Here is a 16,297-nt window from a genome sequence, read left to right on the forward strand (position 1 = left end):
ATAGGCAGGACAAGAAGCAGTGGATGGAAACTAGTCAAGGAGAGAAGCAACCTAGAACTAAGGAGAAACTTCCTGACACTTAGAACAATTAACCAGTGGAACAACCTGCCTCAAGAAGCTGTGAATGCTCCAACACTGGAAGTTTTTAAGAAGAGACTGGACACCCATTTGTCTGAAATGGTATAGGGTTTCCTGCCTGAGCAGGGGGTTGGACTAGATGACCTCCAAGGTCCCTTCCAACTTATTATTATTATTATTATTATTATTATTATTATTATTATTATTATTATTATTATTATTATTATTATTATTCTCCTCAGAGTTGAACTGCAGAGACCTTGCTGCTCTCTGAGCTTGTTTGTTTGCAGATGTTTCATTACCTGATTAGGTAATGTCGTCACTGTGAGTGAGTGTGGGGTTTGTTCTCTGTTCATAAAGTACACACTCAGAGAGGGGTAGAAAAGCGATTGCCTCTTGGAAAAGGGCAGTAAACTGACATGGGCTAAGGAGCTGAAAGGAGTCCTTGGTGCACACTGAACTCAGTTGTTTGCTTGCAGATGTTTCATTAACCAACATCATTCATGCAAGTTAGTGTGGGGTTTGCTCCCTGTTTGTACACAGTACCTGGTCTTGTCAGTGTCATGAGGATGTGGTTTTCTTCTTAGTATTCTTTCATTAGGGCATCATTTTCGATGAGAGATGAGATGAGAGAGAGAGAGAGAGAGAGAGAGAGAGAGAGAGAGAGAGAGAGAGAGAGAGATGGATAGAGATGGACAGATAGCAGACAAGATGTTAAGTTTTGTGTTGGAAACTTATTGTTTTTATGTTCATGTACTGTGGGTTTTTTTAATGTCTACTGTATGTGTAGAAGTGTAATAAAGTTTATATCCAGAAAAGAAGGGCATTTGGGGAGGGGTTCATGAATAAATGAAACTGACCAGAGGCAATAAAGACTCAGACTAGCCCTAGAGGGATTTACTAAAACAATCCTAATAAGAAAATTGGACAAAGTAATTGGGTGATAGGTACTTAATCCCATCAATGTTTCTTTATTGGTTAACAAGAAGCAATATATTTTTAGTATCCCTGCCACCTCTAAAAGACTCAGTGTTTTTAAGCAGGAAAGTGGCTCTCCTTACACAGTTTTCCAGTTATGATCCCCCAACAAGAGCAAATCAGAGCCTTAAAATTTCCTGCCCCCACAATGCAAAGTCTTTATTAAAAAAATCTTCCTTTCTCTTTCTGTTTCTTTTCCTTGTAAGTTGGAATCCAACAATCTTTTAATAAAGTATGATCTTCCTCCTGAGAGTAGCACTGCATCTTTCTTATCCATTCTGTGTGTGTGAGTGTGTGTGTGTGTGTGTGTGTGTAGATGGGTGTGCACATGCACAGGTGCACACACACTCCTTGTCTATTCCTCTGTACTGTACTGCTTCTTCCCTTTCCTCCATAATATCTGCTTGCCCAGCATCACCTTTTAGCTCTATATTCAGTCTAAAGTCCAGAGTCAAGTTATTTCAGACAGTAAACAAGTCCATTGCAAAGTGTACGTATAAAAATAGTAATAGCCACCTATAGAAAAGGACACCGCCTCCCATCTCCTCCCCCAATCCTGCAAGTTTCCTGCACTTTGCTATTGACAGAATTTCTTCACAGTTATGCCCTCCTTTACCTCTTCAGGTATCCCGTAACCCTAACTGGGGAGAGGGGGGGAAGGGAAAAAGCAATGGATTTTCCCCCTGAACTGCGTCCATAAAGAACAAGGTAATATAATCCTTCAGGGTATGGATAAAATGAAAAAGCCACGGAGGGAACCATCTAAATTGTACTGTGAACATTCTTTTCCACAATGGTAATTAATGGCGATCCTGTTATTATTTCTCTTGAGCACAATTAGAAGATAATATTGGCACCATCTGCTTGATTGCTTGGGAACTGGTCTTGAAAATTTGGTAGGGTTCCATCTTGTTCACCATGTTATTTAATATCTGTCTAAAGCAACTGGATTTGGGGCAGTTGTCATCAATGGATTGGTGATAGCAGTAGTTTCCTTTCCTGCAAACTAGAGTTTTGATATTTTGACCATCTCTTCATCTATGGATATTAATACTGGTTCTCTAATGTGGAAATTGTTTGTCTGCTATAGGAGCTCACTCACACACACACACACACAAACACATTTTGGACATATTTTCACGTTGCATCTTATAGGTTTTCCATATTTAATGTTTAGTTATGTAAACTTGCCTAGAAATACTCAGGAGTGAGTAGAAAATAAATGTATAATTAAATCAATTCCAAGTTTTCCAGTTTATTGAAATTAAATCTCAGCAGGAGATACACATATTGTACCATGAATGTATCAGATTCAGTTACGCGGATTCACAACAAAATCCCCATTATTAAAATATTTCTTTAGATGATATCGCAAGCAGTTATCATAGCATGAACTTTTTCATCATTATCATCATCATCACACCTCTGAAGGTTTTTTTTAATTTCAAAAGATGCTGGGAACAATGTAGTCTGTGTGATTGCCATCAATAAGGCCGTCTCCATTGTTGTGAATAAACCAGCAAGGAATATTGGTGCCATGCTGGACATCAGCTGTGTAATCCTTCTGCCATCCCCTGCAATAGAACATAGAAAGCAGTGAGCTTAGAGCATCCAGTTCATGCAACCATGTCAATATCAGCTAAAACGTCAGGCTCTCTTTACCTGGTTACTGTCAGCAGGTTATTTTTCACAATCATGGTGGCATCTGGTTTTTCTGGATCTGATCCAGGGTGGACCTCGAGTATATCAAAGTCGATTGGGTGGAAAAATTGCCCTTAAAATAAACATGACAGCAGCAACAGTAATTATTAAACAGTTGGCAGTCTTGATTAAATAGTTGGCAGTCATTCAAGAGCCAAATCATAAGCAGGGCCACTTCTTGCATTTGACAGGGCTAACTGTGGCTATAAATTGGATGTATCTACTTTTATAGCTACCCTGTTCTATTTTTATTTATGTAGAAATGTTGCATACATTACTGTTCTGCTTTCAGAGAGCTTGCCACTGAGACCACTACCACTGGGATTGGCAATGGGGCACTAAGGTTCCAATTTAAAATAAGCCTGTTTGAATGATCCAAATACTGCTTTGAAAATTGCTTGTGCTTCGTGTATGAGTGTTGTATGTATGGAAGAGATAAAGAGCTACAGAGAAGATAAAACGGCTCTAGAAAATGAAGGTTCCGGTTCTAAACTTCTAACTAGGGAGAAGTTTCTTCTTTATTATGGGAGGAAAAAAAGCAAGGGAGGGTGCCCCAGGTCAAACTGGTTGGCTACATTATTCTTGTCCACCAAATTGTTTCTTTCAAGGTCCAGAAAAGAAAAGGAATGAACTGGTGATTCCATTTTTCATCTCTATTCTGTACATTAAAGGATTAAACCTGGGATAACCAAAACATTAACTAACCATTTGAAACTGTCTGTGCTAATTACCTAGAAAATTGTTTCCAGTTAATTTGGGAAGTTCTGTCCTTTTTTATTTAAAAATGGTCTTTGGTTAATAAATTATCATTCCATTTATTTTACTTTTTATTTTATTCATTAATTTTTATGCTGCCCATCTTCTGACTACAATAACTGTTTTCTATCTCTACCTAATGTTCATTTCTCTCTCTCTCTCTCTCTCTCTCTCTCTCTGCTTCTGCTTATTCTGCCAATTAACTGTTTTTTATATTTGCTCTGTTTAATAAATAAACATCAGGGTGTATTTATTGCTGCCTATGTCAAGTGGTGTGATCTGATCTAGATATAGGGATTGAATGGAATATGCTTGGTGAAAACCAAACTGGAAATTACTCATAATAATAATTTTAAAAACCCACCAAAACCCCAACAACTTTTCTAAAGAATTGGGTCTAGCAGAAGGAACAATCCAGAAATAAACACTGCATTGCTGGAAAAAAACAAAAGTAAAAAGCACATATTACTGTCTACTTAATCTCATGCCAAATCAATGCTAAACCAGTTTAATCTCATGCCAAGTCAGTCAGGAGTTTAACCTCATGCCATGTCAGAAGACCATATGCCTTGTGAAAGGAAAGCAGTGGGGGGAAAAATCCCCCAGAATAATATCTTTCTGTTACCTAGTAAACCATGGGTTTGTTCAGATAATCTGTGACTATCCACCATGTAAAATCCCAGGAAATCTCGGTGCAGTGGATGTTTCTTCCACACTTGGTGAAGAACAACAACAAACTTTGCTCCATAATCCATTGAAACCTCCAGCCTCTGTTTTCGTTTGATTTTTAGTGTCAAACTAAGTGGGAAAAGAGAAACCAAGCAGGGGAAAGTGATTATTAGCGTGCATAATGCAGATATTCAGATTAGGAGATTGGTTGCAAGGGGACAGCCATTTCTGGAGAAGGCCTCTGTAAGCACATGACTGTTGTTTAAATTACGCCTAGTTTTAACTTTTGCTGTAGCCTATCAATTCTGCCCCTCAACCATGTTCAGTTTCAAAAATGTAAATGCCCATAAAATTCCTGTACAATGCCCAGCTTCCCCACCTTGTCAAATTAGATTCGTCAATTGCAGTTGAAACCACTCCTAGAAAATTTCCCAACTTTTAAATATGTACAGTATTGTGATATAATTTATGCACTACACTTCTGGAAGGCCCATTTTCATCCATGAATCAAAGCATGCAACAGGTCCCTACCAGAACGCTGCCATTTTGGAGGGAGGGAAGTTGGGGATTGAGGGTGTTTCTACATTGTCTCTCCTTTTCACTCTTACGCTTTGATGTATCTGCATGGGAATTGGGGAGGAGGAAATGGGCTCTCAGGACCATTTGGCTCGACTCCTTCCGGCTAACTCCTGCTTACTACCCAAGGTTGTGGCGCCAGAGAACAACTCATTATCACGTTTTCGGCTCTAGGTCTCACAACAACTTCACACCAGTGGATTGGCCCCTGTTGGCATTGGGGTGGGGTTTGGACAGCAGAAAATTCCGCCTGATTTCTCTGTAATCACTTTCTCTTGGTAAAAGATCCTTTTGAAGTAACACTTGTTTCAAGAGTCATGCTTTCCTGAAGAGATAGCTAGGCAGGACCATACAGTATGTGGTGTCTGTACAGGTAGTCCTCAACTTATAATCAGTAATTTAGTGACTGAAATTACAGCGGCACTGAAAAAGGTGACTTATGACCATTTTTTACACTTACAATCGTTGCAGCATTTCCGTGGTCACATGATCAAAATTCAGACACTTGGCCACTGGCTCATAGTTGTGATGGTTGCAGTGTGCTAGGGTCACCTTTTGCAACCTTCTGACAAGCAAAGGCCGTGGAGAAGCCATATTGACTTAACAACCAAGTTACTAACGTACAACGACTGTGGTCATTCATTTAGCAACTGTGGCAAGAAAAGTCATAAAATGGGGCAAAACTCAGTTGTCGGTCTTGCTTAACAACATAAATTTTAGGCTCAATTGTAGTCGTAAGTCAAGGACTACCTGTAATGGTGTTTCTCAATCTTGGAAGCTTTAAGATGTGCAGAATTCTAGCTGGGGAACTTTGAAGGTTGAAGTCAGCACATCCCAAAGTTGCTAAGGTTGAGAAACATTGGTAATAGAAGAAGCTTGCCAACCATGGACTCCACACCCTTTCTCTGATTTTCTCACCTCAGTCTCACTGACACAAGCAGATTCTTCCTTGAAATATTGTCCCCCACACACAAACACACTCCAAAGCAATTATTTGAGTGGGACATTGTGTTTTTTTAGATAACTCGAACGTGAGCATATTAAGTATATGAAATATATTGAAAATATATATTTTATATATGCTTCAAAAATATATTTCACCTACAGGTAGTCCTTGACTTACGACCACAATTGAGCCCAAATTTTATGTTGCTAAATGAGATATTTGTTAAGTGAATTTTGCTCCATTTTATAACCTTTCTTGCCACAGTTGTTAAATGAATCATTGCACTTGTTAAATTAGTAACACGAATGTTAAGTGAATCTGGCTTCCCCATTGACTTTGCTTGTCGCAAGGTCGCAAAAGGTGATCCAATAATCCCAGGATACTGAAACCATCATAAATATGAGTCAGTTTCCAAGCATCTGAACTTTGATCGCATGACCATGGGGATGCTGCAGTGGTCGTAAGTGTGGAAAAATGATCATAAGTCACTTTTTCCAGTGCCGTTGTAACTTTGAATGGTCACTAAACAAACTGTTGTAAGTTGAGGACTAGCTGTTTTATGAACAATGGGTTATATTTCATGGGCCTTGTAGAATGTTTAATAGTTCACATAATTTATTATTTATTATTTATTTTTATAAAGCATGCCTCATATCTGCACATAAATGTATAGCATGGTGCCCTTCTCTGTAGCTGAATTCATTTAGATCTACTTTATATTAGGCCTGGACAAACTTGTTTTCTTGTGAGGGTCACCTTCTTTCAGGGTTAGTCTCTCGGGGGAATGAATTATTAGTAGAGTCAAAACAAACAGAGATTATAAGAGCAGAACCCAAAGGCAGTGCAGGAATAGAAACAGAAAATGGGTGGGAACATCCATTCTGTCTGACATTCTTTTTTCTCTTATTGCATTCTGCAATGAAATAAAGATAACCTGTCAGAAGTCTGATCTGGTATCTTGCCTTTGGCTTTTAGAGGAGGCCAAGAGATGTGCAAAATTACAGAAGCTTCAAGTCACCCATCCATGATTTAAAAATAACACTTTTATACATTTAGAAGTATGCAAAGCTCACCTGGGTTGTTGTAAGGTAACTTCATCAAGCCAACTGAATACTGTCCTTTTCATACCATTTTGAAGGATGATATTCTGAGTTGTTATTTCAAGCCTTACATTCTGATTCATAGTTACAATCCCAAGTTTTCCAAAATATGTATTCTGTGGTCTTACGTTATTGATGCTCTTTTTATCTCCAATAAGCTGTCCATTAATGGTAATGCCTAAAGTCCAGAAGTGAGGTTAAAGGGATGGCATGCGTATAAGTAACATATTTGTAAATATAATTGTACCCCTCCTTACTCATTGTTAATTAGTTCTGGGAATTGTGATGAATCCCCAAAACAATGTGTACCAAACAAATTTTTCCCAAAAGCAATAATATAGTAAGTCGCAATGTAGCTGACAGCGATAAGTTCTACCTTATGCCTTGAGTACCAAACCAACAATCAGTCCTGGCAGAAAATGTTCATGTCAAAATACGTTGAGTACCAAATGGGGTGAGTTTCAAAGCGGTTGAGTACCAAGATGCCACTGTATGTCTTTTCCTGATTTTCAGGAGGCAGAATTGCATACTGTTTATTTTTGTCAAACTGGGATTGATTGTAATGAAAATGAAATGTTTATTTCTTTTTCCCCTAATCTTAATTAATAGCATGTTCCCTTACCATAATATTATGTTTGTACTGACAAAAAACCATTGGTCCCATATTTCGCTTTAAGCTCTCTTGAAATATTTAATGTAATGAATTATTCTTATATTTAGTATAATAAATTATTCTTAGAATAATTGAATTTTCTTAATCACCTCTAATTGGGGATAATTACAAATTTATTTCTTCAGAGAATAATAGATTGTTTTAAATATAAGCAAGTAGCTTTTCCAAAGGGCAATTGGTACTTCCAGATTCTAGAATTCATATATACTAGTGTGGGTAGCTCGGAAAAAATATATAACATTCTGAAGCCTTTTCAATAAAAAAAAATCTACTTCTACTGATTTGGATTTGTTCCATCATTTAAAATTACATCTGTTATTTAGATTGGTGCATAAGAATCACTATGGCATCCTTGAAGTGATCTTACCTTCTGACATCTGTTAGAGTACTTTCAATGTGATGATAACCAGAGTATAGAAGTAGGGATGAATAAACAACCATACTAAACTAACAAAATGGTATATACACTCAGAACTAAAGCAAATAATCTATCTTGAGATATATTGGTGGTGAGTGGATTTTAGAATATAGCAGAAACTTTTATAAGCCTAGGCAACCCTGAGCATGTTGTTCACATGTTAGCAACATTGGTGAATTCTTTAGATATACTAGCATGACATGGAATCAATGTATAAGTGGTTATAAGAGAGTGGAACAGTATAGTGGATGAACATTTGGAGTAGCACACATACACCTTCCTCTATGTCTATGATCATATCGACTTGATGACTCAATTTTCCAATAATAACCTAGTCAAACCCTGAAATTCACTCCTATTGGATTGAAAAGGGGGGATACTTATACTGTATTGAAGTACTATAGTGATAGTTCTACTATCTACCTGTACTGCTATAGCAGACTTTAGAATATGGGATTGTCAGCAACTAATCTAACAATGTGGTGACTCTAGTATATAAACATCCTATGTGCCAAGCATTCCGGATTCAAAACTTTTAAACAGGTCTTGTGAAGAGAGCAGTAGAAGCTTCTTTAGTATTAAAGGAATATGTAAGACAGTGGCAGTTAAAGTTCATTGTACAGTATGGAAATGGAACATTTGGGTATGCCAGAAGAAAAAAGTAAAAAGCCTAATTCCATATAAATTTAAAAAGCTATTAAAGCTTTTTTAAATTTAAATTTCCATTTAAATTTAAAAAGCTTTAATAGTCAGTGTTATGTACTGGGCTCATTAGTAATACCACGTGGGTTGCTGGAGCAGCTAACAGCTCTCCAGCAACCCAGACTACAAGTCTCCAGTGCTGCTATTGGCTATCCCTAGGCGGCAATGGTTGCTTCAAACCTATTGGCTGCCACCTAGGGGCTAGACTATATATTGCAGCTAGTTGCAGCCATTTCCCCAGTACAGTTTTTGCATGAAATAAACCATAAGTTTTCCTGTACTCGTTTACCTCGTCTTCATTCCTGCGCCAAAGAACCCGCTACACAACAGTCAGCCTGGGTATTATGAAGAAAATGGAATCTAGGAGAATGAGCCTCAAATTTACAGACTATTACATGATGTGCATATTCTTTATGCAAAAGAAACAGACCTCAAAAAAGCAAATGGAATTAGATAGACATTGAACTGATCTAGCAGTGCCATATCATTCTAGCTTTCCATTGCAATTTCAGAAAAGAAAGGCTCACCTGTAACTGGATCTCTTACCAAATTTATCACTACCCCTGGCTCCTCATTAATATTGAAACAAAGGGCATCTTCTTTCTGGGGCACAGCTATGATAAAGTGTGGGTCTCCATCAACTGCAAAGAAGAAATCACACGAAAATCATGCTTCCATCAGTGGGTCATTTTATTTCTGTGCTCTATAGAGGAATGTAAGAATAAAAAGTATGGAAAGACGCAGAGTTTCTATTTAGTAATTTTTGTAGTGCCCTTACAATAGAAAGAACATTCAGGGTAACGTTATTGTAACATGGGCCTTAGCCTTAGTCCAACATTAGTAACTGAGAAGAGGAGGTCCTTGATTTCCTTTTCTTGTTACATAATCATCTCTAGTTGATGATTGATGGAGCTGAGAAAAAAATAGGCCTATATCTTTCACGGGCAGCAGTAGTTGCACTAGACATGATCCATTCTTTGAAGAGCCTCCCATTTTAAGGTAGGTATCAGATGTTCCAATCCACATCCAACAGTTGGCTGTTCGGTCTCAAACAGAAGGGTCTGAAACCATTTTGTTGCCTTTAGTTCATGGATTCATGCCCCTAGGACCTCAGAAAGATTTAAATATCTCTCTCTCTCTCTCTCTCTCTCTCTCTCTCTCTCTCTCTCTCTCTCTCTCTCTCTCTTTCTCTCTCTCCCTCCCTCCCTCCCTCTCTGTATGGATAGATATAGATAGATATAGATATATAGATATAGATATAGATATAGATATAGATATAGATATAGATATAGATATAGATATAGATATAGATATAGATATAGATATAGATATAGATATAGATATAGATATAGATATAGATATAGATATAGATATAGATATAGATATAGATATAGATATAGATGATATATAGATATAGATATAGATATAGATATAGATATAGATATAGATATAGATATAGATATAGATATAGATATAGATATAGATATAGATATAGATATAGATATAGATATAGATACAGATATAGATACAGATATAGATACAGATATAGATACAGATATAGATACAGATACACAAACATATATGTTACAAACCCTCTGAGATTGTGTTCTAGATATTTATGAACTCTTAAAAAAGGAAACTTACCACTAGAATAATAGTAAGGGGCAGGTGGAGGTTGATAGCTGGACACCTGCTGCTTTGCTGCATAAAAGAAAAGAAAAACAAAACAATTTATTCCACATGTGGTTGTTCTGGTAAGTACATCAGTTAACATTCTGCTCCATTTCAATAATAGCTTTGTAGGCCAGGTTCACATTTGGGGCAGGAAAGAGAAATTTTGGGGGGAGGCAAGGATTACATAACATTTGAAGGAAGGACAGGAACATTCAGTAAAGCAAGCAATGGGATCAATTTGTGCACCTATCTTGCATGTTCATGGACCGAGATTTTTTTTGTTTTTGTTTTTCTTGGTCTGAGTTTAGTGCATCAGGAATTACACCAAATTAAGGTTTACCCTGCACAGATTTCATTTACTTTGTGCCTCAAAATAAGGGAAGATCACTTCTTTTCACTGCTTGGTAATTATGGTAAAAGGAGACCTGGAGGCTTTCCAAAAGAAAGCAAAAAGTTTGAGGACTACCTGTGACTTTGGGCAATGGATTATTCACGTGTGATTTAGTGAAGGATTGGAATTACTTCTTTCATTGTCAAAAGTGGTAATAGATACTTTCTTTGTTTTCTTTATCACTTAAAAAGCCTCTGCACATCACTGCAGCACCAAACCCTTCCTTAGCCACAATTGCCACAATACTACAATGGTCATTCCAGAAAGTGCTGCAGGAGCTAAACAATCTCTGCAAAGAGCACCAACCTGCTGTGAGTGAAGAAATCACTATAAAAGCCAGTGCTTTTTTTGTAAAAGAAAAAGGTGCAGGAACTCACACATGCCATACAACCCTATAAGGTTCCATCCAAAAAAGGTGCCGGAACCCCGTTCTGAGCGTTCTATGAGGAAAAAAAGCCCTGATAAAAGCTAAACAAAAACAATGTGTGGAGTTTTCAGATTGAAGTCAAAATGCCAGTTCAACTTCACTTGTGGCTGATTTTTACTTTTACCATGGAACTACTGGAGCAAAAAGTCCAGATTTGCTCCCAGCAATCTCCGTAATAGAATTCCTTTAAATACTTGGTTGTTGTTTTTATTATATGTGAATATGACCTTCCTGGATGTAAGGCATTTCCCATCTGCACAGGCATGGTGAGCAAGATTCAGTTGAAACTTTCCTTACAATCAACTAAGCTGTACAATAAATTTCAGAAAATTAGGCTAGTAATTTAAATTTTATATAATTTAAGTTACACATTTAGAAAATTGCTCTGAGATAATAAATGGAAAATACTGCTTATACCTTCCTTTAAAAGCACATTGTATATTTAAATTATATTCCATTGTGAAAATATACACATAGGTAGCAAAAAAAGGAATTAAAATAACACTCAATTAAACCTGACCAATGAGATGGCAAGATCTGAGATCTGAGTTAAACTTATTTAAAACACCATTGACTTATTATTGCTTTGTTTGCTTCTTTTCAATTAAATCTGGAACTCTTCTAAGTAAAATGTTATAATAAGCTCATTTTCGTCTAGAAGAAAGGCAAAGAATTACAACTCAGTTTACCTTCAGCTGTTTCCAACGATGATAAAAGACAGAGAGAAGAAGGGAGGGGGGAGAGAGAGAAAGAGAAACATTAATTTTTATGCCAAACTAGTTTGACTGCCAAAAATTATAACTGACTATCAAAATAAGGATAGGCTGGAGGGTGCCCACAATGTCAATTACATGTCTCTAGGCAGCTATTTTTATTTCTTCTTAAAAAAAACCAGCTACTTCCTTTTAAAAGGGCTTGATCAAATGATCTCTAATTATACATATTACAAAACATAGTTTATACACATAATTATTCCCTTCACCTTCCTCCCTTCCTCCATCGATTCATGTCATGGAGCTAGTTAGCAAAGCAACAGTGTCAAGACTTTTATTTCCTTTAATCCTTTCAGTGATAATCTTCTTCTGATGGAAATGATACATTTCAGATTGCAATTTTTTCATTTAAGAGGGACTTCATGATACCACATGACCTTTGAGAGGGAAGGGAACTACTGTAAGAACAACTCTGGTGAGGTTAGCAGATAAATTTAGTTGAACCCTTTATGGCTCTAGAGCTGAGGTGTCCAAATGGCCACTTTTACACCAGTGGACTTCAACTCCCAGAATTCCCAGGCCAACCATAATGTCCACAGGTCTTAAAACTGACAGGGTTGGACACTCCTGCTCTAGTGCTTGTTTCTTAATCATAGGAATAGGCTGGAGAATTTTGGGAGCTGAAGTCCACACATCTTAAAGATGCCAAGGTTGGGAAACACTGCTCTAGCAAGCCATTGCGTTTGAATCTCTTTTATAGTTTTTTTTAAAATTTTTTAAATATTTAAGTTAAAATGTAAAAAATAACAAAAGAATATGACAAAGGCCATATTGTGTGATTATTCTTCTCAAGTTCTTCTCCTTTGGAAAATACATGGAATATCACAATGCATGTGGAAAAGTGGTGGAGCTTGTGTTGCAATGCCAAGATGCTGGTGACATCAATCTGATCCCTCTTGGCCTGTTGGCAGATGCTGCTGAAAAGCACACACCACAGAATTCACGCTTTCCTATCCTGATCTAAGAGGAAAGTATACTGCTTGCTGCTCCAGGATATTCTTTGATTAGTTCAACTGTGAATATTAGAAATACTCACCCCAAACCACTAAAAGCCAGATAGAGTAATGTCTTTATGACAATATCTGTACCTTCTATAGGTTTGTCAGCAACTGCTTCCTTTTCTTCATTGTCTTCTGGCTTTGTGACAACCATGGACGTTAACGGAGTCACAAACTTATATTTCAGAGACAACTCCAGGGCTTTAGCAGTAATATTTTCCTTTTCATCTCCCTGTGCAACTGAACTAAAAGCAAGGACATTGGAGAAGCATTTAGAAAATGTTTTAAGCATGATAATATTAATTATTCAGTATTTTTCCACCCTGTAATGCACAAATATATGGTAAATTGCTCTAAATAATAAAATAAGTAGGATATGACCTCATGAATACTTTGGCAACAAAAGACTCGTCTCCTAAAAGAAGAAAGAAATGACTGGGAGTTAAAACTAAACTTACCAAAGTCTAATGTGAAGTTAGAAGACCTGCAATAATTACCATGCATTACAATATCTGAAACAATTTAACTTGGGCCAAAAGATCAGATCAGTTACAGGCCAAAAATACTAGTCAATTCCAGGCTTTATTGAATGAAACTAAATTTCCTCTTTTGACTGATTTTAAATTTATCTTTAAAACAGAAACCTTAACCCTAAAGTATAATCTTTCTCAAGAAAGGAATAGAAAGTGATTGATTCTACCTGTCCTCATGAACTTCTCTGGATTAACCAGAAATAATAAATCTACTGGAAAAAACCTTACATTACCGTGCTTCTAGAAGTTGTTGAATGGTGAGATAAGCCCAGAATCTCTCAATATATTCTCCAAATATGTACTGTTGCTCTTCAAAAGCTTTCTTTGTTTCCTCAACATCAGCTTGTTCACTATATGTCACCTCATTTAGTGCCTACAAGAAAGAAAAGGATTGGATTTATAATTGCACTATAATTTTTCAGCACTACACTTTTAAACAGGTGTTTTTTTCTATGTATACGCAGATTGAGCAACAGATGGCTGATTTCACATATATCAAAAAAATTCAGGCAATCTTTAAAGGTCTCAATAAACCCTATCGGTTTCTAACACATTGCCATTATTAACCAGGAAGATACAAGTACTTCTAGCAAGTAAACTATATTTTTGGTTTGAATATTTTCATTGTACACAAATGTGGTTTTATCTCTTAGTAGTGAGCTGCCCAGAATTTGGTACAAGCTGGGTCACTACATAATCACTATATAACTATTTTTATATAAAATACATGCATGCATACATCCATGCATGCATACATACAGTATATACATACATACATACATACATACCTGTATTACCCTGCTTGCCCAATCTCAATTTAAATCCCACACCAGCCTAGCCACTCAATGCATCTGATGAAGTGTGCTGCATTTCAGAAAAAAATGTGCCTTTCAATAATGTTAGAAGGAAAAGGTGCCATCAGTCCCCTTGCATTGAGTGGATGAGACTTCATTTGTCACTCAGCTCAACATGACCACATTCAGCCATGTAAACTAGTGATAATATGGATGCCTCCCATGATGCCTCACTGCCTGAAAATGCTTTGTGTGAGACTTATGACAGGTGAAACTATGTTGAAATGTGGAAGGATGGATATGGCTTGGAAGTTTAACTTCAGTTTGGCTAGCTACTAAATGAAATAATTAGCCAATATACCAGGAATCTGAATGGCTTTCCCATCTCTAGAAGCAATATAAATAGAGACCATCTCCAAAATCAATTTTTTCACGATTAGTTCTATCTTCTGGAACATCGATAAAGGCAGGTAAACTATTTAATAATTTCCCCTGGAGTACCTACTTTCTCACCAGTGTTTACACAGTTATGTTTCTGGAACTGATTAACTTACCCCTTGAGCCTTTACTTCTGCTGTGATACTGTTCAGGTCATTGTCTGTAATTCGTCCAGCCACAACTATTTCAGAGCCATCATAATAATGTTTAAAATTATTTTGAGTCAAATCTGAGATGGCATTTTCTTTATAGTCTAACTCCACTTCAGTAAGCAAAGGATTGGCTACTTCATCATAAAAACCCTGGGAAAATAGATACTAGGTTGAGTAAAAACTGTAACGCTAAAAGTGTATTTATTCTTGAAATCAAAATATTGGAAATTAGAAGTTGCTTTTTTAACCACGCTATTTTTCTACACTACCCTTCATTTGAAAAAGTACTCTGGAAAACAGAACTCTCTTTGAAAGTTTTAATTCTTTAAAACTCTATCCCTTCTTTCACATCTACCATTTTGTATAGATATGGAAAAGTGAGTTTAGAAGTAGCAATGACATTACACATGTGCAGTACAAAAATTAGGACTATTTTACTGTACATGTTAATAAAACCATTTTCAAGTCTGATGAATTTTATTTTTTTTAATCACGAAAAAATGTGCAATTCTTTTCGTTCACAATTTTTACCAACACAAAGCAATTCTCGACACCTTTTCCTATTTTGCAAAACCATTGATCACTGGGAAATCCATTTTTAAAATAAAAAGGTCTACTTTCATTCATCATATATATTCCCTGATGTAGATTCTCATGAGATAAATTTTCCTGATGTGAGCAGATTTTTCAAAGGAAGAAACTGACATTTAAAATTGGACACAGATTTAAATAAACTACTTTTTCAAGTTTTGTCTCCCCAACCTCTCACTTTTTATTAATTTTTGCCAGGAAAATATGGAGTATGATATGGAATGAAATAACAGTAGTTAGTTGCCTGAGAAGGGATAAAGTTTCATCCCAGTGGGCTGTGCTGATTCTATTGCAACAGGCCAGAAACAAGAAAAAAAATGGTGTCTGAGGTCAGGATCTAGTCAAGAACTAAAGAAAAATATGGTCCCTGTGATGCCTTACCTGAGTTGGCCTCTTTAGAAAACTAATTGATGGGATGATGAAACTTATTATTAACAATGGATTCTATATTTTCTCACTCTATGTTTCATGGTATATAAACATATTCTTAGTTGATTCTTCACCACAGTGTGGGAGGGATATATATGCTAATCTCTCTTGGCTACTTTTGGATGCTATACACCTCTGCTTGAGGATGGGATGAGATACCATTTTCTCCATGGCCTCTTATAACTGAAAAAAGTAATCAGTGACCTTTCTGTGCTTGATAAGAAAATTATTTATCAAATAGAACAAAAAATCTAGCAGTTATTTCTATCTTGTCTAACCAGTCCTCTTGAGAAATGAAGCAATGGGAGGCAGGAATGGTAACAAAATTATAATCTTAATATACACTGTGGACACAGGTTGGAGAAAGCTGAATTGTATTTTTTTAATTTTGTCTTTCAATGTCATCTGGCCTAAGAATTGGGCCAAAGGCACATCTTTGAACATTGTGGACCAGAACGCTTGCTGGCAGCAGATCATGTCTCAGTGACGGATTCAGAGCT

At 36.6% G+C, this 16,297-nt stretch overlaps 1 protein-coding gene across 1 annotated transcript in view; it reads right to left on the bottom strand.

Annotated features, from left to right (window-relative positions):
- Positions 1–2,297: 2,297 nt before the first annotated feature.
- LOC310634820 (inter-alpha-trypsin inhibitor heavy chain H3-like) overlaps positions 2,298–16,297 on the bottom strand; it is a gene marked incomplete at its 5' end in the record, with an annotated part of 29,049 nt that continues 15,049 nt past the window's right edge. The window contains 9 exons of the mRNA XM_083353356.1: positions 2,298–2,630; positions 2,719–2,830; positions 4,139–4,311; positions 6,778–6,982; positions 9,125–9,238; positions 10,242–10,298; positions 12,906–13,105; positions 13,627–13,766; positions 14,742–14,927. Of these exons, the coding sequence (XP_083209482.1) occupies positions 2,501–2,630; positions 2,719–2,830; positions 4,139–4,311; positions 6,778–6,982; positions 9,125–9,238; positions 10,242–10,298; positions 12,906–13,105; positions 13,627–13,766; positions 14,742–14,927 (1,317 nt within the window). The 3' untranslated portion in view covers positions 2,298–2,500. The remainder of the gene's footprint in view (positions 2,631–2,718; positions 2,831–4,138; positions 4,312–6,777; positions 6,983–9,124; positions 9,239–10,241; positions 10,299–12,905; positions 13,106–13,626; positions 13,767–14,741; positions 14,928–16,297) is intronic.

This window comes from Vipera ursinii (assembly GCF_947247035.1).
Source record: "Vipera ursinii genome assembly, chromosome: 2".
In the NCBI taxonomy this organism is placed as follows: Eukaryota; Metazoa; Chordata; class Lepidosauria; order Squamata; family Viperidae; genus Vipera; species Vipera ursinii.